At 44.8% G+C, this 24,661-nt stretch overlaps 1 protein-coding gene across 1 annotated transcript in view; it reads left to right on the top strand.

The window, feature by feature from the left end:
* The window catches only part of KCNH1 (potassium voltage-gated channel subfamily H member 1), a 296,255-nt gene that overhangs the window by 119,856 nt on the left and 151,738 nt on the right, over positions 1 to 24,661 (top strand). Inside the window, exons 8-9 of the mRNA XM_054169248.1 lie at positions 17,448 to 17,647; positions 23,545 to 23,797. Coding sequence (XP_054025223.1) covers positions 17,448 to 17,647; positions 23,545 to 23,797 — 453 coding nt within the window. The remainder of the gene's footprint in view (positions 1 to 17,447; positions 17,648 to 23,544; positions 23,798 to 24,661) is intronic.

Below are 24,661 nucleotides of genomic sequence, written 5' to 3'. Positions count from 1 at the left end.
TTTCAAGAGATGCTTATCCAGAAAGCAACAAATCAAAAACCTGAAAAGCCCCAACCCCAACACTGAGGCTGTGTACCACTCAAAGCATGTCAAGTGAGCTTGGTGGAACAAAAGTTTAATAGCCTGCTGCTCGTGTGCTGATTGATTACAGGAACAGATCAAAGATAAGTATTCTATGAAGAATTATTAATATCTTTCATCCAGTTCTAGCTATATAGTATAAAAGCTTTGAGCTGTTGAAAAGCATTCTACCCTTGTCTTGTTCCAAAGACCAGTGAATGAATTTTCCTGGTAGAACACATGGCTTACAAATAGTTCTTCACTTCATGTAGCTTTTAAAAGGTGAGCACGTTGGCTTATTTCCACTATTTTGTTAAGCACTAACATGCATTTCTAGTTAGAATCATAGAATCAATAAGGTTGGAAGAGACCTCAAGGATCACCAAGTCCAACCTGTCACCCAACACCTCTTAACTACTAAACCATGGCACCAAGTGCCACATCCAGTCCCCTCTTGAACACCTCCAGGGGACGGTGACTCCACCACCTCCTGGGGCAGCACATCCCAATGGCTAACAACTCTCTCTGTGAAGAACTTTCTCCTCACCTCCAGCCTAAACCTCCCCTGGCACAGCTTGTGACTGTGTCCTCTTGTTCTGGGAGAAGAGACCAACCCTCACCTGGCTACAACCTCCTTTTAGTAAGTTGTGGACAGCAAGAAGGTCTCCCCTGAGCCTCCTCTTCTCCAGGCTAAGCAACCCCAGCTCCCTCAGCCTCTCCTCACAGGGCTGTGCTTGAGGCCTCTCCCCAGCCTTGTTGCCCTTCTCTGGACATGTTCAAGAGTCTCAATGTCCTTCTTAAATTGAGGGGCCCAGAACTGATAATGAACTAATGCTGGAGAAGAGGAGACTCAGGGGTGATGTTATTGCTATCTACAGCTACCTGAAGGGAGGTTGTAGACAGGCAGATGTTGGTCTCTTCTCCCAGGCAACCAGAACCAGAACAAGAGGACACAGTCTCAAGCTGCACCCGGGGAGGTTTAGGCTGGAGGTTGGGAGGAAGTTCTACACAGAGAGAGTGATTGCCCATTGGAATGTGCTGCCCAGGGAGGTGGTGGAGTCACCATCACTGGAGGTGTTCAGGAGGAGACTGGATGGGGTGCTTGGTTGCATGGTTTAGTTGATTAAGTGGTGTTGGATGATAGGTTGAACTCGATGATCTTGAAGGTCTCTTCCAACATGGTCTATTCTATTCTATTCTATTCTATTCTATTCTATTCTATTCTATTCTATTCTATTCTATTCTATTCCTCTTGTGTGTATGTGCAAATATGTTTGCATTTTGTGTTGGCCTCCTAAGAAACTCACTGAAGCACAAAATGCAGCTACCTGACATTTTTTAGATGATTTCTATATAGTGTTTACCAATATCTCTTATGTAATAACATCTCCCCACAAGTATAATTATGTGCCTTTTGTTAGCAGTTAGATGTGGAACTCCAGCTGTGTGCATGCTTGCCTTTGCCAGGTTCTACACTTTGGCCACAACAACCCCATGCAGTGCTACAGGCTGGGGTCAGAGTGGCTGGAGAGCAGCCAGGCAGAAAGGGATCTGGGGACAGTGGTTGATAGTAGGCTGAACATGAGCCAGCAGTGTGCCCAGGTGGCCAAGAAGGCCAATGGCATCCTGGCCTGCATCAGGAACAGTGTGGCCAGCAGGAGCAGGGAGGTCATTCTGCCCTGTACTCAGCACTGGTTAGGCCACACCTTGAGTCCTTTGTCCAGTTCTGGGCCCCTCAGTTTAGGAAAGATGTTGAGCTGCTGGAAGGTGTCCAGAGAAGGGCAACAAAGCTGGGGAGGGGTCTGGAGCACAGCCCTGTGAGGAGAGGCTGAGGGAGCTGGGGTTGCTTAGCCTGGAGAAGAGGAGGCTCAGGGGAGACCTTCTTGCTGTCTACAGCTCCCTGAAGGGAGGTTGTAGCCAGGTGGGGGTTGGTCTCTTCTCCCAGGCAGGGACGTAGTGGAGTCACCATCCCTGGAGGTGTTTAAGAGGAGACTGGATGAGACACTTGGTGCCATGGTTTTATTGATTACATGGTGTTGGATGATAGGTTGGACTTGGTGATCTCGAAGGTCTTTTTCAACCTGGTTAATTCTAATTCAATTCAATTCAATTCAATTCTATTCTATTCTATTCTATTCTGTTCCATTCTATTCTATTCTATTGCTGCTTTTGATCCTGATGAGTTTGGATAAAACAGCAGAGTCATCCTGGAAGACAAGCATCTTCAAAGCTGGAGCCACAGGAACACTAGTTAGCCATTTCTGAAAGTTAGTCTGGAGCCCTCCCCACCACTCCTGAGGAAACTATTCTTCTCACATGCAGTCATGCATGGTTTCTCATTAAAAATCCAAACAGTTGTTCCAGTTAGTTTTTGATAAGCCATACATGTCTTCACTGTCATCTCACTCATCAGTGAAACAGGCCCCCTAGAGAAGCCACTATGAGCTTTTCCCATTTCCCATTCCTGTACAAACTCCATGCACCTGTTGATTTTGGTCTGCAAGCACATCTGTGATTACTGTGTGGGAGGTGCATGACTCAGTTCTAGTCATTCCAGTGACAGCTATTTAGCTGCCTCAAATTAGTCTTCACCTGTGAATATCATCTTTATCTTAGACCTCATTAATTCACTCAACATAATTAAAAGCTTCAGTGTTTTCATTTTTTTAATGAACACCATTAAATTATTAGAATAGAATAGAATAGAATAGAATAGAATAGAATAGAATAGAATAGAATAGAATAGAATTAACCAGGTTGGAAAAGACCTTTGAGATCATCAAGTCCAACCTATCACCCAACACCTCATGACTAACTAAACCATGGCTTCAAGTGCCATGTCCAATAATTTTTTGAACACCTCCAGTGATGGTGACTCTACCACCTCCCTGGGCAGCACATTCCAATGGCCAATCTCTCTTTCTGGGAAGAACTTCTTCCTAACATCCAGCTTAAACCTTTCCTGGTGCAGCTTGAGACTGTGTGCTCTTGTTCTTTTGCTGGTTGCCTGGGGGAAGAGACCAACCTCCACTTGGCTACAACCTCCCTTCAGGTAGTTGTAGAGAGCAAGAAGGTCTCCCCTGAGCCTCCTCTTCTCCAGGTTAAACAACCCCAGCTCCCTCAGCCTCTCCTCATAGGGCTAGGGACTGTAACTATTAAAATGACACCAGAAAAGGGAAGCTTTTGGACTAGTTTGTTAGAGAAGTGTTTGAAGTCCCTGTGTGTAATATAGTCATGTAGCATTTCTGTACTTGTTACACCCAGAAGTAAAGAATGTGCATGTCCAAGGTGGGCTTGGCAGGTCATAGGGTGTCTGCTGGAGAGCATGTTGCAGTGTTTCTGTGGTTACTGAAGTAGCAACAGCCCAGGAGCTTGGTTTACGAAGCTTCAGCCTGAGCTGTGGAGCAGCAACGCAGTCAGATACAGCGCAGTCCAGTTAAGCGCAATAGCTTTAGGGGCTTAATTTCACAGTAAAGTTGATCTGAACTGAGAGTTAATTGTTGTCCTTAACTGCACTATCCATTCATCCTGTCAGGTGCAGCCATGATCCTAACTCAAGCTGCCTGGCCTGTTAGCTGAACAGTCTTGGCAGTTCCTTGGTGATTAATGCAACCTCTCTGTGCAGCCGCTGTACAGATCGCTGATTGCTTTGCAGTGTGACCACTTGGAGCAAAGTCAGCTTGACGGATGCTGGTGAGAGCAAGCCATGTAAGCTCCAGAAGATCCAGGCTTCATCTCAGTTACACATTTTCCATTGTTTTTAGCATTTTGTTTAACAAGTCTTTGATTTGGGGTGAATGCAGTTAATCCAGAGAAGTTGCTTCTCTCTCTAATCCGTGGAACAAGGGGTGTGCAATTTTTACAGCAGCTGGCTGAGGCCAGCGCTCTACCACCCACCTTTGGTTCACATTGCAATGAAAGCATGGTACCTTCATCCCACTCTACTTTTATATTGGGACAATTTGTAGACATAAACTTTTTACCTTCTCTTCTCAGAGAAGACAAAGCCTGAAAAAAACCCCATGGTGATGCACTTGCTACATAGTCAGTCAAAGCTTTTGTAAGTTGGTGGATGGAAGTTAGTGGTTGAAGAGAGCTGGTTTGTTTTCAGTATTTCTCCTAACTGTGTCCTTAACTTTAGTCACAGGCATACATGCTTGCAGCCGTGGAGTGGTTTAAAGCCTCAGGTTTTAAGCCTAATGACAAGTGAGATCACTGCAGCCTTGAGAGGTCTTGGGTGTTTCCTCCTTGTAGTCTTGCTGATGGATTCAGACTGGAATATAACTCAGGAAGAAACACAGCTAGCTACCAACTTCCCATATGTGTGTTCTGGTGGAAGTAGAGGGAATTTATCTCAATCCATTTGTCATTGGAAGCAAAGGATTACTCTAAATACCTCAATCAGATGCAGTATACCTTAATTAAAGGAGGACTGGAGGAATGACCAAAAGGAATTACACTGGAGAACTCTCCTTGGGCAGTTGTCAGCAAGTGACTTTCACAGCATCACAGAACGTTAGGGGTTCGAGGACACCTTGAGGATCAACTACTCCAACACCCTTGCTAGAGCAAGAGCACCTAGAGTAGGTCACAGAGGAATGCATCCAGGGAGGTTTTGAATGTCTCCAGGGAAAGAGACTCCACAACCTCTCTGGGCAGCCTGTTCCAGTGTTCTGTCACCCTGCAGTAAAAACGTTTTTCCCTATGTTTACATGGAACCTTCTGTGCTCCAACTTGCAGCTGTTGCACCTTGTCCTATCTTTGGACATCACTGAGAAGAGCCTGGCTTCATCCTCCCAACACTTGCCCTTCATGTAGTTATAAATGTTAATGAGGTCACCTCTCAGGCTCCTCTCCTTCAAGCTAAAGAGATTCAGCTGCCTCAGCCTTTCCTCATAAGGGAGATGTTCCACTCCCTTAATTATCTTCATGGCTCTGTGCTGGTCTCTTTGAAGCAGTTCCCTGTCCTTGAATTGAAGGACCCAAACTGGACACAATATTCCAGACTTTAGCCATCACACTCTTGTGTTTCATCAGTGACTGGAGAAAGCACAATCCAGAATGCAGCATGTGTAAGTACTGGATGATGGCTTAGGTGTGCAAAATTCAGAGCCAGTTCTGACCTCTCAAAGGCCACAGGTAAGTTATTGCAAAGTCAGGCTCAGGAATTGCTAACAGGAATGAATAGAATAGAGTAGAGTAGAATAGAATAGAATAGAGTAGAGTAGAGTAGAATAGAATAGAATTAACCAGGTTGGAAAAAAACTTTGAGATCATTAAGTCCAACCTATCACCCAACACCATCTAATCAACTAAACCATGCAATCAAGCACCCCATCCAGTCTCTTCCTAAACACCTCCAGTGATGGTGACTCCACCACCTCCCTGGGCAGCACATTCCAATGGCCAATCTCTCTTTCTGGGAAGAACTTCTTCCTAACATCCAGCCTAAACCTTCCCTGGCACACCTTGAGACTGTGTCCTCTTATTCTGGTGCTGGTTGTCTGCCTGGGAGAAGAGACCAACCCCCACCTGGCTACAACCTCCCTTCAGGGAGTTGTAGACAGCAAGAAGGTCTCCCCTGAGCCTCCTCATCTCCAAGCTAAGCAACCCCAGCTCCCTCAGCCTCTCCTCACAGGGCTGTGCTCCAAACCCCTCCCCAGCTTTGTTGTCCTTCTCTGGACACCTTCCAGCAGCTCAACATCTTTCCTAAACTGAGGGGCCCAGAACTGGACACAGGACTCAAGGTGTGGCCTAACCAGTGCTGAGTACATGGCAGAATGACTTCCCTGCTCCTTCTCGCCACACTATTCCTGATCCAGGCCAGGATGCCATTGGCCTTCTTGGCCACCTGGGCACACTGCAGGCTCATGTTCAGCCTACTATCAACCAGTCTGAATCAGCAGTACAAAGCCCAGCAGAATGTGTGGCAGCACTGTAGGGAAAGGCCAGAAAGTTTGGATAAAGGACAATCTCCTTGAGCCTCTCCAGATTTCCCTCCTGCAAGGTTTTGTGAAATAGATTATACAAACCATAGAGGAAAAAAGGTAGATGAGAGGAGCCATAAAAACTGTGCATGTAAACAGTTTCACATGAAAAGAGAACACTTCCTTTTTATTCACTCCTTTAACTGTTTTTTTAACACTTTTTGTTCTTGTTTGTGTGTGTGTGAGGTTTTTTTTAATTCAAAAAAAGCAAGAGCTTGCTTCCAGTTGGGAGTAATGATTTCAGATCAATTGAGGGTAGATAAAAACCAGCTTTCAAAGCAGAAACCTTCATCTGGGTGCAAGTCAGTAAAAACCTAGAAGCGGTATCTGGTGATTTAATTTTAACCAAGTAATTGAAAATGGCCATGCATTACTCTACATAAATTGTAGAAGAAAAATGATAGCCTTAAATGCCTCAGTTGTCATTTTAATGGTGATCTGTTCATTAGTGCTGGGAAATGAAATGGAAATCCATTTCAATTTTCTAGACAATTTAAATTTTATTGTCCATAAAATTCCACAAGCCAGTCCAGTAGTGTTCTGTCTTGCACACTGCGGAGGACTGCATCAGATCTGGTAACTTTACAGCATCACACTATCACAGTATCACCAAGGTTGGAAGAGACCTCAAAGATCATCAAGTCCAACCTGTCACCACAGACCTCATGACTAAACCATTCCAATGATGAATGACTCTCTCAGTGAAGAACTTTCTCCTCACCTCCAGCCTAAACCTCCCCTGGCACAGCTTGAGCCTGTGCCCTCTTGTTCTGGTGCTGGTTGCCTGGGAGAAGAGACCAACCCCCACCTGTCTACAACCTCCCTTAAGGTAGTTGTAGAGAGCAATGAGGTCACCCCTGATCCTCCTCTTCTCCAGGCTAAGCAACCCCAGCTCCCTCAGTCTCTCCTCACAGGGCTGTGCTTGAGGCCTCTCCCCAGCCCTTCTCTGGACACGTTCAATAGTTCTTCTCATGGTAAAACCTGCTACTAAAAACACTGAGTTAACATTATCCTTCCTGATAAAAGTGTCCTGCTGCTGAGCCTGGCTTTGTATGTTTGGGATACAGATGGGGTTTTTTGCAGCTGTAATCCGTTTGTACAGTTAGTTTCCTTTTGATGATTAAATTGGCTTAGTTTAGAGCAAGGCTTAGCTTTCAATGAAGCACACATGCTTAAAACATTGTCATCAAGATCCTGCTCCACATTTAAAATCCTTTATGACTCTGCTGAAGATGTGATAATTATCATAGAATCATTAAATCAATAACGTTGGAAAAGACCTCTAAGATCATCAAGTCCAACCTGTCACCCAACACCTCATGGCTACTAAACCATGGCACCAAGTGCCACGCCAAATCCCTTCTTGAACACCACCAGGGATGGTGACTCCACCACCTCCCTGGGCAGCATATTCCAACGGCTAACAACTCTCTCTGTGAAGAACTTTCTCCTCACCTCCAGCCTAAACCTCCCCTGGAGCAGTTTGAGACTGTGTCCTCTTGTTCTGGTGCTGGTTGCCTGGGTGTCAAGGATGTGACAGATGGACAGGGAATATAGTTATTTTAACTGGTTGTGAAAATCAGTACCTTTCCTGGCCATTACCTTATAAGAGATGAAGCCATCTTGTGGGGCATAAACCATGGAGAGGTAACCAAAAAGTGCCATTTCTCTGAAGAGTCAGGTGAACTTTTTGGTTTGCAAGTGCTGCTTGTTTAAAGAATAAGAAGGTGCAGCCCTATTTTCCAGAAGGTAAGAGAAGCTAGTTGTTAGGGATTTCAGAGCATACCAGTTCAAAGGTGTTCAAGAGGGGATTGGACGTGGCACTTTGTGCCATGGTTTAGTCATGAGGTCTGTGGGGACAGGTTGGACTTGATGATCTTTGAGGTCTCTTCCAACCTTGGTGATTCTGTGATTCTTTATTCAGGCTGCTCTTGTCTTTAATTGTTTTTGGTGTCATGCTTGCATCAGTTTTCTATTGGCTTCCCTTTACAACTCAGGTATAATGTATGACCAGACTCTTGCTCCTTAATTTTGCAGCAAAAAGCTTTCTTCCAGGGCTGATGCTGAAGTTTGTTTTATTGGCTTTTATTCACTTTGGCTCCGTTTGCTCCTTTTCTCAGCTTTGGTCTGTGTGTTTTACCATGCTCTTTATCTCAGCCCAAACACCCTGGAGGCAAAAGCAAAGCCTGTTAAGAGATTTATGCTGCCCAGTGTGCTCAGGCTTGTGAAACTCTGGTGAGCCAAAACACCTGTGATTGTTGCTACCAGCTTATGGGTGCTACCAGATTAAAACAAGATTAATAAACCCCCAAACAACCAACCTGCAGTTTTGAAATGCCCTTAGGGATGCTCTAGTTCAGCATTTTGGATGGTTTGGTGTTTTACCAGCACTTATTTATCTTATTCCTTATTAAGCCTTAAACTGGCAAACTTTAAGTGGCTTAGAGTTCCCAACTGACAGGAGGTTATTTGCCTGTGTGTCTGTGCTGCTATAGCAGCAGTCTGCTTTTATTTTGCAGTTAGGAAAGGGTGTGAGGAAAGCAGCAGCAGAAGCTGTCTGTGCTGTTTATTTCATATCTTAACTCTTTCTTCTCTGCCTTTAGACACTGTAGACAGCTTGTTTTGAGGTGCACAGATGTTTCTACCACTCTAGTCCTTCGTAGTTACTTAAGTGGTTTCATAGAGCAGCTGTTCCCTTGTTTACATCTCTGACTTTCATGTGATTGCAGTTCTTGGGGTGTTTTGGTGATGGGAACAGGGGAAAAAATAATCTCTGATGCTCTGTTGTTTAGCCCTTATCACCTGTGTCCTCACTGCTGACCTGCCCTTCTGGTAGGGGAAACATTTCCATTGTATCTGGAGCCCTGGTCCTTCTGGTCTTTCTGTGTCCCATCTGTCACCAGCAGGGTGATTTCAGGGTGATGTGTTAATGAGTGTGAGAAGATTTGCAGTAGGATTTGACTAAGAGTTTAATAAAATTTGCCTGTGACCTTTCATCCTAGAAGTCAAGTGATTCTGCCATGTGGCTTGATGTTGCTCTCCCTCATGGCATATCCAATCTTTCTGGTTTGCCCTTTGGCATTCAATTGATTTTCAACTGATGGTAGTGTGCCAGATGCCAAAGATCCCCTTTCTGGGACCTTTGCCATTGCTATGGCCTTGCTTTTGCTTGTGGGGTACCTTAGATGAGGTGCAAACTACAAGCTGGTGGAATGAAAAGAGAAAGGAAGGAGGTTGAGAGATGTGGGAAAGGCAGGATCTAACAGTCACTGGAACAGCATGGGGGAGAGCTCCTCTGGGAATTTATTTTCGCTTCAAAAACTGGTTTAGCCCTGGTTGGTGAAATTTGAGAATTGATGTACAGGCTAAGAAGATAGTAGCAATTGTAACTTGTGTTGTACTATGTGGAAATAGTATAGACATAGAATGCTAATGGTTGAAAGGGACCTCAGGAGGTCATCTACTCAAACTGCACCTGCCAGCGCTCCTTAAGTTCAAGTGAAACCTCCTGTGTTCTAGTCTGTACCCACTGCCCCCTGACTTGTCACTGGGCACCACTGAAAACTGCCCAGCTCCATCCTCATTACCTTCACCCTTTAGATATTTATATGCATCAATAAGATCCCCTTCCAGTCTTGTCCAGGCTAAAGAGTCCCAGGTCTCTCAGCCTCCCTTGGTAAGAGAGATGTTTCAGTCCCATAATCATCTCTGTGGCACTCCTTTGAACTCATAGAATCATAGAATCAACAAGGTTGGAAAAGACCTCAAAGATCATCAAGTCCAGCCTGTCACCCAACACCTCGTGACAACTAGACCATGGCACCAAGTGCCACGTCCAATCCCCTCTTGAACACCTCCAGGGATGGTGACTCCACCACCTCCCTGGGCAGCACATCCCAAGGGGAATTGGAACTGTATTAATTGTGTTGTATTAATAAAAAATGTATTAATTAATTGTATTAATAAAAAATAAAAGGTAGATAAAATCTTACAAATAAGAAACTTTGTAATACAGAAAGCTCCCTAAGCAGCAGCAAATCAGGCAGCTCTGCAGCTGTCTTGACAGAAAATGGGGCAGCCTGTTTAAATTCTGTGCTACTCTAGAAGGTTATATAGATAATCAAAAGGCAAATATTACTTTATGTGCTTTGGTTTCAAGTTGCAAGTAACAATTCCATCAAAATGAGTGTTTTAAGCAATTAAGACTAGTGTTGTAAACAGTTTGTTGACAGATACCTGTTCAGTTTGGTTATTTGCTTGCAGGCTGTAATTCACAGCTCAGTGTTTTTCTTGTAACTGCATTTGCTCTACCCATAAGAATGCATAATTACCACTAATCAAGACCCCGAATCTCCAGCAATTGCAAGATCTCACATTGTTCTAATTGCACATTTAAAAACAATGTGCTCTTTCTTATGCAATTATGTTATAATCCATACAATTATTAATTTCTGCTTCTCTTTTTATCTGATCACTGTTAATTTTGTGTGACTTCACAATGTGTTATCTGAAAAATTCCTTTGAGGCATGCAGTTTTGGTGGGTGATTTAAGGTTATGCTTCATTTTCGCTGAGAAGTGATGTAATGAAAGAGGTTTTCAAGGCTGTGCTTTCAGACACCTGTGAACTCAGTAATTTGTTGTAAGCTAGGAACTTGGTAGTGAAACAAAAGTGCAATTACATATTGAAGTCTACTCTTTGGAAATCCAGGTGCTTGCTCTTTTTGGTCTCTTCTCCCAGGCAACCAGCACCGGAACAAGGGGACACAGTCTCAAGTTGCACCAGGGGAGGTTTAGGATCGAGGTGAGGAGAAAGTTCTTCACTGAGCGAGTCGTTCGTCATTGGGATGTGCTGCCCAGGGAGGTGGTGGAGTCACCGTCCCTGGAGGTGTTCAAGAGGGGATTGGATGTGGCACTTGGTGCCATGGTCTGGTCATGAGGTCTGTGGTGACAGGTTGGACTCGATGATCCTCGAGGTCTCTTCTAACCTTGGCGACACTGTGATACTGTGAAAATCCAGGTGCTTGCTCTTTGAATAGCATTTAGGTTAACACAGGATGGTTCTGGCCCTTAAGCATGTAAAAGGCTGTTGGTTTTAATTTCTGTGGGTTTAGCCAGATATGGCGACGATGGAGGTTCTTGGAATCAATACAGCTGACCAATAAGATCAGTATTGATCCTTTCTTGTTCCAGTATTGCAGGCTTGTGGCTCAGGCCTATGGTGAGAGCATGGCACAGCAAAGCATGGAAGGAGAGGAGGCAGGACAGGCAGAAAAAGAAGTGCGTAGCAAGGAAACTGCTACAATTTATATAACCTTGGTGTGCCTTGTTGACATGGACTCATTGGTCCCCTATGAGTGACCACACATCACACTATTGTAGGTTATTGGTCCAACTATGGATGACACGCGAGGTTTGTTGATGCAGGTGCATGTCCTGTTGTCCCGAGATAACTTACTATGTTTCTAGCTACCAGCATCTTGTTTTAGTTACAGTGCTGCAGGCACAGCGCTGTCTTGGCATACTGCTAGCTGGCTCTGCACTTACGCTGAGCATGGCCTAGCACCATGTCAGGCTCCAGGCCTGAACTGCCAGATTGCTCACACCACTCGTAATTGGCATTCCCACATGTGGGTGGGTTGGTTGGTTTTGCTTGCTTGGTGTCTGGGTTTGCCTTCTTTTTTTTGCTCTTTTTTTTTTTGTTAGGTTGTTTTGTTTTGTTTTGTTAAATTGTGAGGACACAGTCTCAAACTGCACCAGGGGACGTTTAGCCTGGAGATGAGGAGAAAGCTCTTCACTGAGAGAGTTGTTAGCCATTGGAATGTGGAGTGGTGGAGTCGCCGTCCCTGGAGGTGTTCAGAAAGGGATTGGATGTGGCACTTGAAGCCATGGCTTAGCAGTCATGAGGTCTTGAGTGACAGGGTGGACTTGATGATCTTTGAGGTCTTTTCCAACCTTATTGATTGTATGATTCTATGAAGTGGAACTCCTCTACAGGCAGATTGGCATGCATCAAGAACAGTGTGACCAGCAGGAGCAGGGAAGTCATTCTGCCCCTGTACTCAGCACTGGTTAGGCCACACCTTGAGTCCTGCATCCAGTTCTGGGCCCCTCAGTTTAAGAAGGACATTGAGACTCTTGAACGTGTCCAGAGAAGGGCAACAAAGCTGGGGAGGGGTTTGGAGCACAGCCCTGTGAGGAGAGGCTGAGGGAGCTGGGGTTGCTTAGCCTGGAGAAGAGGAGGCTCAGGGGAGACCTTCTTGCTGTCTACAACTCCCTGAAGGGAGGTTGTAGCCGGGTGGGGTTTGGTCTCTTCTCCCAGGCAACCAGCACCAGAACAAGAGGACACAGTCTCAAGCTGTGCCAGGGGAGGTTTAGGCTGGAGGTGAGGAGAAAGTTCTTCACTGAGAGAGTCGTTCGCCATTGGAATGTGCTGCCCAGGGAGGTGGTGGAGTCACCATCCCTGGAGGTGTTCAAGAGGGGATTGGACGTGGCACTTAGTGCCATGGTTTGGTCATGAGGGCTTGGGTGATAGGTTGGACTTGATGATCTTTGAGGTCTCTTCCAACCTGGGTGATTCTGTGAACTTTCCAGAAGCTGAAATTGAGGGCAGTTTGGTTTTAGAGAGGACTGCAAATCTTGGGGACAAGATGTAAGAGGTCCACTAGCTGATGCTGGTCTCACTTGTTGCTGTATAGTCCTGCACACATTTTGTATGCAAGGGCTTTGGGTGAGTGTGTTTTCAACAAATTATCATCAATCTGATGATTCATCTCAGGAACCGTGTGCAGCACTTACATCTGTAATTGGAGTAATTGCAAACCTCTCATTCTCACAGGCAGAAATTCTTCCTCTTGTAATTCTAAAATCAGATCCCAGATCATTTACTGTGGTAGCTGGGACCTACACTGACTTGTATTTATTTCTCTATTCTTATTTGTGATATCATTAAAGGTAGCAGATGATTTGCTGACCTTTCCAACCTGTGTATGACCTTCATGATTCACTTGTGCAGGTAATTTGCTATTAAAATTGCTATGCTTTTATCTCTGACATTATTTAAACACTGGTTTAAATAGGGTGACACAGACTGCATTGTAAATGGGTAGCCACATTGTTTGGGACAATGTGTTTTTTCTTTATCTATTGTCAGAAGTGAATTATGATGTTGAGGGTAGGGCTCTGACTTTTGTGAGGAATCTTGACATTCATGGAGAGGAGGAGATTTTGCCTTTTCATAAAATGCCCAACTTTTACAGTATCACCAAGGTTGAAAGAGACCCCAAGGGTCATTGAGTCCAACCTGTCACCACAGACCTCATGACTAGACCATGGCACCGAGTGCCATGTCCAATCCCCTCTTGAACACCTCCAGGGATGGTGACTCCACCACCTCCCTGGGCAGCACATTCTAATGATGAATGACTCTCTCAGTGAAGAACTTTCTCCTCACCTTGAGCCTAAACTTCCCCTGGCACAGCTTGAGACTGTGTCCCCTTGTTCTGGTGCTGGTTGTCTAGGAGAAGAGACCAACCCCTTCCTGGCTACAACCACCTTTCAGGTAGTTGTAGAGAGCAATGAAGTCACCCCTGAGTCTCCTCCAGGCTAAACAACCCCAGCTCCCTCAGCCTCTCCTCGTATCACTTGTGCTCAAGGCCTCTCCCCAGCCTTGTTGCCCTTCTCTGGACACGTTCAAGTGTCTCGATGGCCTTCTTAAACTGAGAGGCCCCGAACTGGACACAGTACTCAAGGTGTGGCCTAACCAATGCAGAGTACAGGGGCACAATGACCTCCCTGCTCCTGCTGGCCACCCTATTCCTATTCTGTTGTAGAAGGTGTGTGTCTGAAACCTTTCTGCCTGGGGCTGCAGTGCACTGCAGGGGATTTATTTCATTATTCCTTTGAAAACAAGGCAAGGCACACAGCTTCTTTGCAGAAGAGACCCATGTTTAATATGCTAATGTATCTACCCAGCATGAGGATGCAAGAATCCTTGGTTGTAATGTGTCTTTAATAGTAATAAAGTGGTTATCTAATGTCAAATTAAGGATTGCAAGTCTGAGGATTTTTTTTTTTTAATTAAACTATTAATTAGGCAGGAATAATAATCTTGCCTAGATAATTGTCATACTGGAGCATAGTAGCTGCAATTTGCAATGGAAATTGCTCTGGGGTTGCTCACATCATCATAATCAAAATGAAGAACCACATTTCTGGGTTTTTCTTTAGGCTTCATGTAGCTGAACAACAATAGGACAGAGCAGGGAGTCTGTTTTACCTTTTCTGGCTCGGAGCTAAACATCCCAAGGGACTTAACCCCCAGGTCTTCCTGTTCAGATTGCAGGAGTTAACCATGCACACACAAGTATGATTGCTCAGAAATCTGCAGAGTAAAAGCTTGTTTGTGACCTTCTTCCTAATCTGTCACCTATTTTTGGTGCTATGTTGGTTAGCAGCAGAATGATGTTTGTTAATGCCTTGCATTGCTACAGTGTCCTGCCTGGGGGACTTAGCAGTTTTGCAGATCCTGAGTTGGGTTTCTGGCAGGGAACCTGGTACAAGTCTGCGTAAGTAAGGCCTAGGGTTGTATACAGTATTCAGTATCACTAAGGTTGGAAGAGACCTCAAAGATCATCTGTCACCACAGACCTCATGACTAGAGTAGGTAGTGTCAGGTTTGCATCTGTGTAACAGAGAGCAGCACAGGACATAATTAGGGAAAGATAAATACAAAATACTCATGGATTAAGGAGCACTTGATAGTATATTTGTTGTTAAAAGATGTTCTTTTTTGTCAGCACTCACTGCAGTCAGACTTCCTGATATGGTTTAGCTCAAGTTAAACAGAGAAAAATAATCTATACATTTCTGGTTACTGTATCTCTGTTCGCTTTTTAAAACTGAGTTTACAGATTTTTGTGTGTTTATGTATGTATGTATTTATTTATTTATTTATTCTATCCTCTGTACAGAGGAGTAGTTGGGAAAAGGAAAATCTGGTCTCTAGCAGAACTCATGGAAAGAAGAGAATTGAATTCATGGAAAGGAAAGAACAGATACAGCTTCAAGAAGGAAACCTGCAGAGAATTTGCAGTGGAAGGGCCTTGAGTACATCTAAATTTAAATTGCATCTCTCAATGATCAGGGGAAGGACAGTCCTGTATGTTTCCTTTGCACATTATCAAGGGTTTTTTTTTGTTGGTCAGAAAACCCTAAAGCATCTTGATTGGCTTAAGGATATTTGCCTGTAACACCGACCTGAATGTTCTGTATTCTCAAAGGAGTGAATGGGATGAGGAAATGTATTAATTTTAAGGAAGGAGTGAGGGAGGAAATAAAGAGCAAAAAGGAGTATTTAGGTAAGGCAAAGTATTACTTTTTAAAACTATGACTTCTCATTTATTTATTGCTTTTCACTCTCAAGTCAAACAAGTATGATAGTGACAATTTGGTGCCTGTTTGGCAGGACAGGAAAAGATAAAGCCAGAGCACTTACTGGTGGTTATTGATAAATCTGCCATCTGCCTGTTTCTCTCCCTCTATAGCTAGCCTCTCATGTATCACTGACCTGATGATTCTCACTGCAAAGGAAAGCTCTTCTTGAGGCTTCCTGTGCTTCCTTCCCATTAAGGACTGGATTGGCTGGAATAGCCTCAGCCCAATCCCCTGCAAGCCATCAAAACGTGACCATCAGTACTGCTGCTAGCCTGGTGTTCCATCTTGGGCTTCAGCAGACAGACCTTCTCAAGAATTGTGTGTTTTCATCTGCTTCTCTCCACTCCTTGAAATACTGCCTTTTGTCTTTCCTGTGTTTATTAAACTGCGTCTTGATGAACTAGCTGGCTCCATGGCTGTACTGAATGAAGTCAGGCTGTGCAGCAGTCTGCCTTTGAGGGCTCTAGCTCTTTCCTCAGGCCTTGCTGTTCTTCTGCCTGAAGAATATGAAACATAATGTGAGTTTTTATGTGTTATTAAACTTAGATTTATAAATCACTGACCCATGGTAGCTGTTTATTACATATTCCATCTTCTGCTTTGATGCATTGTTGTTGTCACACTGAGGTGGGTAAGGATGACTCGGCTTACTACTGTGGTAATGCACTTAAAGCTTGGAAATCTGTCACTGATGACATTTCAACACAGGCACTGTAAACCAGAGGTGAAATTTTAAAGTATTTTCTGTCAAGCTATTTGTCTTAAAACTCTTTTGTCATCTTGTGGCTTTGTAAGGTTTTGGATAGTACTGAATTGTCTGGTGGACAAATATTTGTGTTTCAGGAGCTCCTGTGTTGCAGGGCTTGAGGTGGTAGAGTCACCACCACTGGAGGTGTTTAAGAAGAGCCTGGATGAGGCACTTGGTGCCATGGTTTAGTTGATTAGATGGTGTTGGGTGATAGGTTGGACTTGATGATCTGGAAGGTCTTTTCCAACCTGGTTAATTCTGTTCTGTTCTGTTCTGTTCTACTCTACTCTACTCCACTCTACTCTACTCCACTCTACTCTACTCTACTCCTATTCTACTCTACTCTACTCCTATTCTATTCTACTTGTCTCTACTCCTATTCTACTCTACTCCTATTCTATTCTACTCATCTCTACTCTACTACTATTGTACTCTACTCCTATTCTATTCTACTCATCTCTACTCTACTACTATTGTACTCTACTCCTATTCTATTCTACTCATCTCTACTCTACTCCTATTCTACTCTACTCTACTCCTATTCTATTCTACTCATCTCTACTCTACTACTATTGTACTCTACTCCTATTCTATTCTACTCATCTCTACTCTACTCCTATTCTACTCTACTCTACTCCTATTCTATTCTACTCATCTCTACTCTACTCCTATTCTACTCTACTCTACTCCTATTCTATTCTACTCATCTCTACTCTACTCCTATTCTACTCTACTCCTATTCTATTCTACTTGTCTCCACTCTACTCCTATTCTACTCTACTCTCCTCCTATTCTACTCATCTCTACTCCTATTCTACTCTACTCCTATTCTATTCTACTCATCTCTACTCTACTCCTATTCTACTCTACTCCTATTCTATTCTACTTGTCTCTACTCTACTCCTATTCTACTCTACTCTACTCCTATTCTATTCTACTCGTCTCTACTCCTATTCTATTCTGCTCTGCTCTACTTCTATTCTAGTCTATTCTAGTCTAGTCTAGTCTAGTCTATTCCTGAATAGGTGGTGGCCCTCCATTTATAGTGCCGAGGGTGACCAATAGAATCCATGTGCTTATCAGGGCTTCCTAGCAAAGCACCGGTACTGCATGCGTCTCTGTGGTCCTGGCATTTCGAGTCTTAAAGCACAGTGGAACACAGACTTATCCTCACAACTTGCAATGTGTTGCATCTGTTGTTTTCCTTCTTTTTTTACAGCCCTTCTGTATGCAACCATTTTTGGCAATGTGACCACCATATTCCAGCAGATGTATGCGAACACAAACAGGTACCATGAAATGCTGAACAGCGTCCGGGACTTCCTGAAGCTCTACCAGGTCCCGAAAGGACTGAGTGAACGTGTGATGGATTACATTGTTTCCACCTGGTCAATGTCCAGAGGAATAGATACTGAAAAGGTAAGTAAATTCAATTGCAAGGGAAGAAGTCACATCCTGAAAGTATTTCATTGAAATAAACAGGAGATATTTCCTGAGTAAAGAAGACAAATGTTGTTTAAATAGCTCCAAGTACAAGCCTCCCTGATTTGTTCAAGCTTTCAAATACAGCATTTCAACTACTCTGTTATGTTGATACACACTCATAGTGAAAGTAGGTGTGTTTTTTTGGTGGCCCTTGAAGCCCTGGTTTAGTTAGTCATGAGGTGTTGGGTGGTAGGTTGGACTTGATTGTCTCTGAGGTCTTTTCCAGCCTTATTGATTCTATGATTCTATGTTCAATGAAGTAGAATAAAAGTGCCATGGTTTAGTTGATTAGATGGTGTTGGGTGATGGGTTGGACTTGATCTCAAAGGTCTCTTCCAACCTGGTTAATCCTATCCTATCCTATCCTATCCTATCCTATCCTATCCTATCCTATCCTATCCTATCCTACCCTACCCTACCCTACCCTACCCTACCCTACCCTACCCTCTTCTACCCTACCCTACCCTACCCTACCCTACCCTATCCTATCCTATCCTATCCTATCCTATCCTATCCTATCCTATCCTATCCTATCCTATCCTATCCTATTTCTTCTGCTTGTGAAAATACGTGATTTGTGGGCTGGTTCCTTTGGGAAATCCTGTCAGTGCTCACCACCCTTCTGATTGGTGGCTTAATTTAGTGTTCTAAACTATAGATGGTGCAGTTAGGCAGCAAGCAATCTCATTTCCCTCTAAGTGTTAATGCCTCATTATGAAAGAGTAGAACAGATGTGGCCTTGCATTAAGCTGTCTGGAGAGCAGGGGGTGCACAGGGTACTGTTTGTTTTCCTAAGTTGTCTTCATTGTGTCTGCCATTTAGAGCTAAGACCATGATTCTGGGAAGCACTGCTCATCATAGTAGCTTTCAGAAAGAAGTCATATTTTAGGACTTGATAGTGGTGATTAGAGGCTTCTCTGCCTGTTATCTCACAAAAATGTCTTTGTGTGGTGTTAAGCTTTTGAGGTAGGTAGATTTGGGGAAGGTGGAGAGACAACAGTCTGAGGATATCTAGCATCATGAAATCTGGTGCTTTGATTCACCCCTAAGTACCAGCTCCTTTCATCATTTTAACAAAGCAACAAGATAAAAATTGCTATGTAAAACATGTTTATTTTAGGTTATCTTCAAAGTTCATTCTTTGCTTCCTCTGATAAGGGGAGAAATGCTTTGAAAATGCCTTTGGAGGCATCAGGGTAACCAAACCAAGCACAACTCACTGTGACCTTTGAGAATTATCTTCATAAACAGAAAAAGTCTCAAATTATCAGGACATCAAAGAGCTTAATATGATGTGGCTGAAATAACTGGTGTGTTCATAGCTGAACTACTGGTAGAGATGACTCTAAACTCAAGAAATCAGCTTTCATCTGCATATCAAAAGTTAGCAGATATGAGATGGACTCATGGCCAATCCACAAATACTCAGGTGTGAGCTCTGTTAGTTTGATGGTTTGTGTATAAGTTCCAGGATGTCATCTAATGAATGAAACATATTTTGCTCCTGAGACAGAGCAGTGGTAGTTGTGCTGCTGTGTGGTGGTGAATGGTGCCACATCCAGCTGGCGGCCAGGCACTAGTGGTGTGCCCCAAGGATCAGTGCTGGGCCCCATGCTCTTTAACATCTTTATTGATGATCTGGATGAGGGCATCGAGTCCATCATCAGTAAATTTGCTGATGACACCAAGCTGGGGGCAGGAGTTGATCTGCTGGAGGGTAGAGAGGCTCTGCAGAGGGACCTTGACAGGCTGGGCAGATGGGCAGAGTCCAACGGCATGAGATTTAACACATCCAAGTGCCGGGTTCTGCACATTGGCCACAACAACCCCATGCAGAGCTACAGGCTGGGGTCAGAGTGGCTGGAGAGCAGTCAGGCTGAGAGGGACCTGGGGGTGCTGGTCAATGGTAGGCTGAACATGAGCCTGCAATGTGCCCAGGCAGCCAAGAGGGCCAATGGCATCCTGGCCTGCATCAGGAACAGTGTGGCCAGCAGGAGCAGGGAGGTCATTCTGCCCCTGTACTCTGCACTGGTTAGGCCACACCTCAAGTCCTGTGTCCAGTTCTGGGCCCCTCAGTTTAGGAAGGAGGTTGACTTGCTGGAACGAGTCCAAAGAAGGGCGATGAAGTTGGTGAGGGGTTTGGAACACAGCCCTATGAGGAAGGACTGAGGGAGCTGGGGTTGCTTAGCCTGGAGAGAAGGAGACTCAGGGGTGACCTTATCACTCTCTACAACTACCTGAAGGGAGGCTGTAGACAGACAGATGATGGTCTCTTCTCCCAGGCAGTCAGTACCAGAACAAGAGGACACAGTCTCAGGCTGCACCAGGGGAGGTTTTAGGCTGGAGGTTAGGAGGAAGTTCTACACAGAGAGAGTGATTGCCCATTGGAATGGGCTGCCTGGGAGGTGGTGGAGTCACCATCATTGGAGGTGTTCAGGAGGAGACTTGATGGGGTGCTTGGTGCCATGGGTTAGTTGTTTAGGTGGGTTGGATTGTTTGATAGGTTGGACTCGATCATCTTGAAGGTCTCTTCCAACCTGGTGGTCTATTCTATTCTATTCTATTCTATTCTATTCTATTCTATTCTATTCCAATGCAGAGCAGCTTTCTACACGAGACTCATACTGAAAAATGTATTTAGCACAAGATCCATCTTCTCACTGTTTTGTAGGCCACAAAGTTCAGTGTTAACTACAGGCATGCCAATGAGTGAATAAATAGCTAAAAGTGAAGTCTGTAAGGCCAGAAAGTGCCAGTATAACAAAGTTTAATCAAGAGCTGCTGAAAAGATTCTAAAATTAATCCATAAAAATGTTTCCTGCCCTCCCCCTACAAATGAAAGCTCTCTGCTGTTTGTCTGTAACTCTCAAATGTGTTTAATCCCTCTAGTTAATGGAAAATTAGTTAACTTCCTATTAGACTAAGAAAACAAAGGGGCTCTGAACAAGATCCTCAGTTGAAATGTTCTTTTGTATAGTCAGGCTTTTTTACTACAATTTCTATTACAATAACCCCTTTTGTGTGTGATATTCAAGTAACTCTGACGTGTGAGTGTGTAAATCTAGGAGCAAAGCTTCACAAGGATCTGCAAATACAGAAGGTTTTTCTTGACAGTAAATGAGATATTTGTAAAGACAGCTATGGCCACTGGCTGTGTTCCTTGTTAAATGTTCATCAGGCTACCCCAACCCATTCCTGTGTGCCTGGAAATCTAAGAACTGGCAGGTGAAGACACTGCTTCCTTTGGGGCAGCTGAGAGAGGTCATCCACGTGTGCCGTATATTTAAGTGCTATAGCCATCTCCTTTCCATCCAGGAAAATGTATGGGAGTAACTCTGGGGCTCACCCAGAATATTCTTTAGCTGGATGAGATAGCTACTTCTGGGGATACCAAAACCAAACCAAACAACAACAACAACAAAAAGAAGCAGCAGCAGACTTATACTGCTCAATGGTTTGCTCAAGCACATCCTGAGATGTACTTCTTCACAGACACTCTCTCAGGGATAGTCCCAAAACCCTGTCCATATTATGTATTATGTAGACAGAAATGGACATGGGGGTACTGGTTGATAGTAGGCTGAACATGAGCCAGCAGTGTGCCCAGGCGCCCAAGAAGGCCAATGGCATCCTGGCCTGCATCAGGAATAGTGTGGCCAGCAGGAGCAGGGAAGTCATTGTGCCCTGTGCTCAGCACTGGTTAGGCCACACCTTGAGTCCTGAGTCTAGCTCTGGGCCCCTCAATTTAAGAAGGACATTGAGAGACTTGAACGTGTCCAGAGAAGGGCAACAAGGCTGAGGAGAGGCCTTGAGCACAGCCCTGTGAGGAGAGGCTGAGGGAGCTGGGGTTGCTTAGCCTGGAGAAGAGGAGGCTCAGGGGAGACCTTCTTGCTCTCTACAGCTCCCTGAAGGGAGGTTGTAGCCAGGTGGGGGTTGGTCTCTTCTCCCAGGCAACCACCAACAGAACAAGAGGACACAGTCTCAAGCTGTGCCCAGGGAAGTTTAGGCTGGGTGTTAAGAATAAATTCTTCCCAGAGAGGGAGATTGGCCTTTGGAATGTGCTGCCCAGGGAGGTGGTGGAGTCACCATCCCTGGAGGTGTGTAAGAAGAAACTGGATGGGGCACTTAATGCCATGGTTTAGTTGATTAGATGGTGTTGGGTGATAGGTTGGACTTGATGATGTCGAAGGTCTTTTCCAACCTGGTTAATCCTATTCTATTCTAAATGGCCCTGTCGGGTGCCCGCTGTGCTTAGCATCAGATTGTGTACCCATAGGAGCAGATACCATTAATTGTCATGAGGAACATTGCATTTGGAAGTTCAGAAGTTGCCCCCCACACTATCATACCTTCATGTCCCTTTCTTATGTGCACAGATAACTCATTACTGCCACTGAGAGGTGAATTTGAATACCTGTAAATCTCAGTATTGCAAGTTAAGCATTTTAGTAACTTTTTGCTCTTTTTTTCTTAGTAGAATATTCTGTTACTTGGAAAATGTAATTTGTGCAGACTTTTAATGAAATCTGCAGCTCAGCAGAGTGATCCACCCTCTAGAAACAACCCTTCAGGAAGCTTTTTTCCACAACTTTATGTACTGCTGTCCTCTCAGTTTTGTTGTCTTAAAAAACTGAGGCCTTACCCTGGCAATTCAGTAAAGCAGAGCAGAGTGCTGAGATCAAGATGTTATTTTCCTTCAGGTATTGCAAAGCAGGCTAAGTTAATATTGTGGCTTCTGTGTTTAAATAACATAAGAATAAATAGAATAGAATAGAATAGACCAGGTTGGAAGAGACCTTCAAGATCATCGTGTCCAACCTATCATCCAACACCATCTAATGAGCTAAACCATGCAACCAAGCACCCCACCAATTCTCCTCCTGAACACCTCCAGTGATGGTGACTCCATCACCTCCTCAGGCAGCCCATTCCAATGGCAAACACTCTCTCTGTATAGAACTTCCTCCTAACCTCCAGCCTAAACCTCCCCTGGCACAGCCTGAGACTGTGTCCTCTTGTTCTGGTGCTGGCTGCCTGGGAGAAGAGATCAACCTCCTCCTGTCTACAACTTCCCTTAAGGTAGTTGTAGAGAGCAATAAGGTCTCCTCTGAGCCTCCTCTTCTCCAGGCTAAGCAACCCCAGCTCCCTCAGCCTCTCCTTACAGGGCTGTGTTCTAAACCCCTCACCAACTTTATTCCCCTTCTCTGGACACATTCCAGCAAGTCAACCTCCTTCCTAAACTGAGGGGCCCAGAAATGGACACAGGACTGAAGGTGTGGCCTAACCAATGCGGAGTACAGGGGCACAATGACCTCCCTGCTCCTGCTGGCCACACTGTTCCTGATCCAGGCCAGGATGCCATTGGCCCTCTTGGCTGCCTGGGCGCACTGCAAGCTCATGTTCAGCCTACCATTGACCAGCACCCCCAGGTCCCTCTCTGCCTGGCCACTCTCCAGGCACTCTGGCCCCAGCCTGTAGCTCTGCCTGGGTTTGCTGTGGCCAATGTGCAGAACCCGGCACTTGGATGCATTCAATCTCCTGCCCTTGGACTCTGCCCATCTGCCCAGCCTGTCGAGGTCTCTCTGCAGAGCCTCTCCACCCTCCAGCAGATCAACTCCTGCCCCCAGCTTGGTGTCGTCAGCAAATTTACTGATGAAGGACTCAATGTCCTCATCCAGATCATCAATAATGATGTTAAAGAGCAGGCACAGACTGAGGTTAAAATTTTCATAAGGAGGAGGAAAGTAGTCCTTAAACCCTGTGTAGTAAGCAAGGCGTAAGAGGAACGTGTAAGCCGTGCACAGGAACTGATTGCCAATTTTTCTGCTCAGGTTTTGCAGATCTGCCCTAAGGACATGAGAGCAGATATCTGTGTGCATCTGAACCGCAAAGTGTTCAAGGAGCACCCAGCCTTCAGGCTGGCGAGCGACGGGTGCCTCCGAGCGCTCGCCATGGAGTTCCAGACAGTGCACTGTGCTCCCGGAGACCTGATCTACCACGCTGGCGAGAGCGTCGACAGCCTCTGCTTCGTGGTTTCGGGCTCTTTGGAAGTAATACAGGATGATGAAGTCGTTGCTATATTGGGTGAGTTTCACAGCTGCTAGTATGCATTGTGCACCAACACAGATGCCTACAGTGCTTTTATAGCTCTTGATTCGTTCTTTAAGAAGCTTTAGTCAAAGTTGGCTTCATCACAGCTCGGTGAGGTGTATTTTGTTGTCCTCCCTGTTCCACACAGGTAAAGAGGAAGGGCAATCACCTTACCTCCAGATTGCTTCCACCCTATTTCTTCTGGTCAATGGAAACTCTACTTGAGCATTGGGATCCTGGGCATTTTGGGGTTTTTCTTTGTCTTGCCACGTCTCTTTTTCATCAGAAATTCCACTGAGGACTTCAGAAAACATTTTTGAAGTTCCTGACATCTCTGCCTCCCTTCCAGCCTCCCCAGTAATAATCTGCTCTTGCTGAAAATTTTCTCATTAGATTTATGTGCTGGGTTATGCCCAGCCCCCAGCTGGACAAAAGAAACTTGATCCAGGTGGGCAGAGAGAGACTTGGTTTTCCCCCTCCCAGGAGGAGGGGGCCCCTGGGTGAAAGGAGGTCTGTTCCACTCCCCCTTCCTGTCCAGCAAGCCTATAAAAAGGGCAGACAGCTTTTACTGCTCTCTTTCTGGCCTCGCCTGTTTGAGAGAGGTCATCAGCTGCTCCTTCCTGTACTGGCCAGTGGTTGGGGCTTATTTTCCAAGCTGCATCCAGGCTTTCTAAAGGACTGAATCCACTTACATCCAGGGAATACCAGGCCACCCGGGCTTGGTTTTGTGTATTTTCCTATTTATCCTTATCCCTTGCCTTTGTGAACCCTCCCTGTTGTTGGTGTGTGTGTATATATATATTGCTTAAAATTTACCTCTGTTACTTCTAAATCAATTCCAGACCATTTCTTTTGTGA

Source organism: Dryobates pubescens, chromosome 2 (genome assembly GCF_014839835.1).
Source record: "Dryobates pubescens isolate bDryPub1 chromosome 2, bDryPub1.pri, whole genome shotgun sequence".
In the NCBI taxonomy this organism is placed as follows: Eukaryota; Metazoa; Chordata; class Aves; order Piciformes; family Picidae; genus Dryobates; species Dryobates pubescens.
This window is presented reverse-complemented; position numbering and strand designations above follow the sequence as displayed.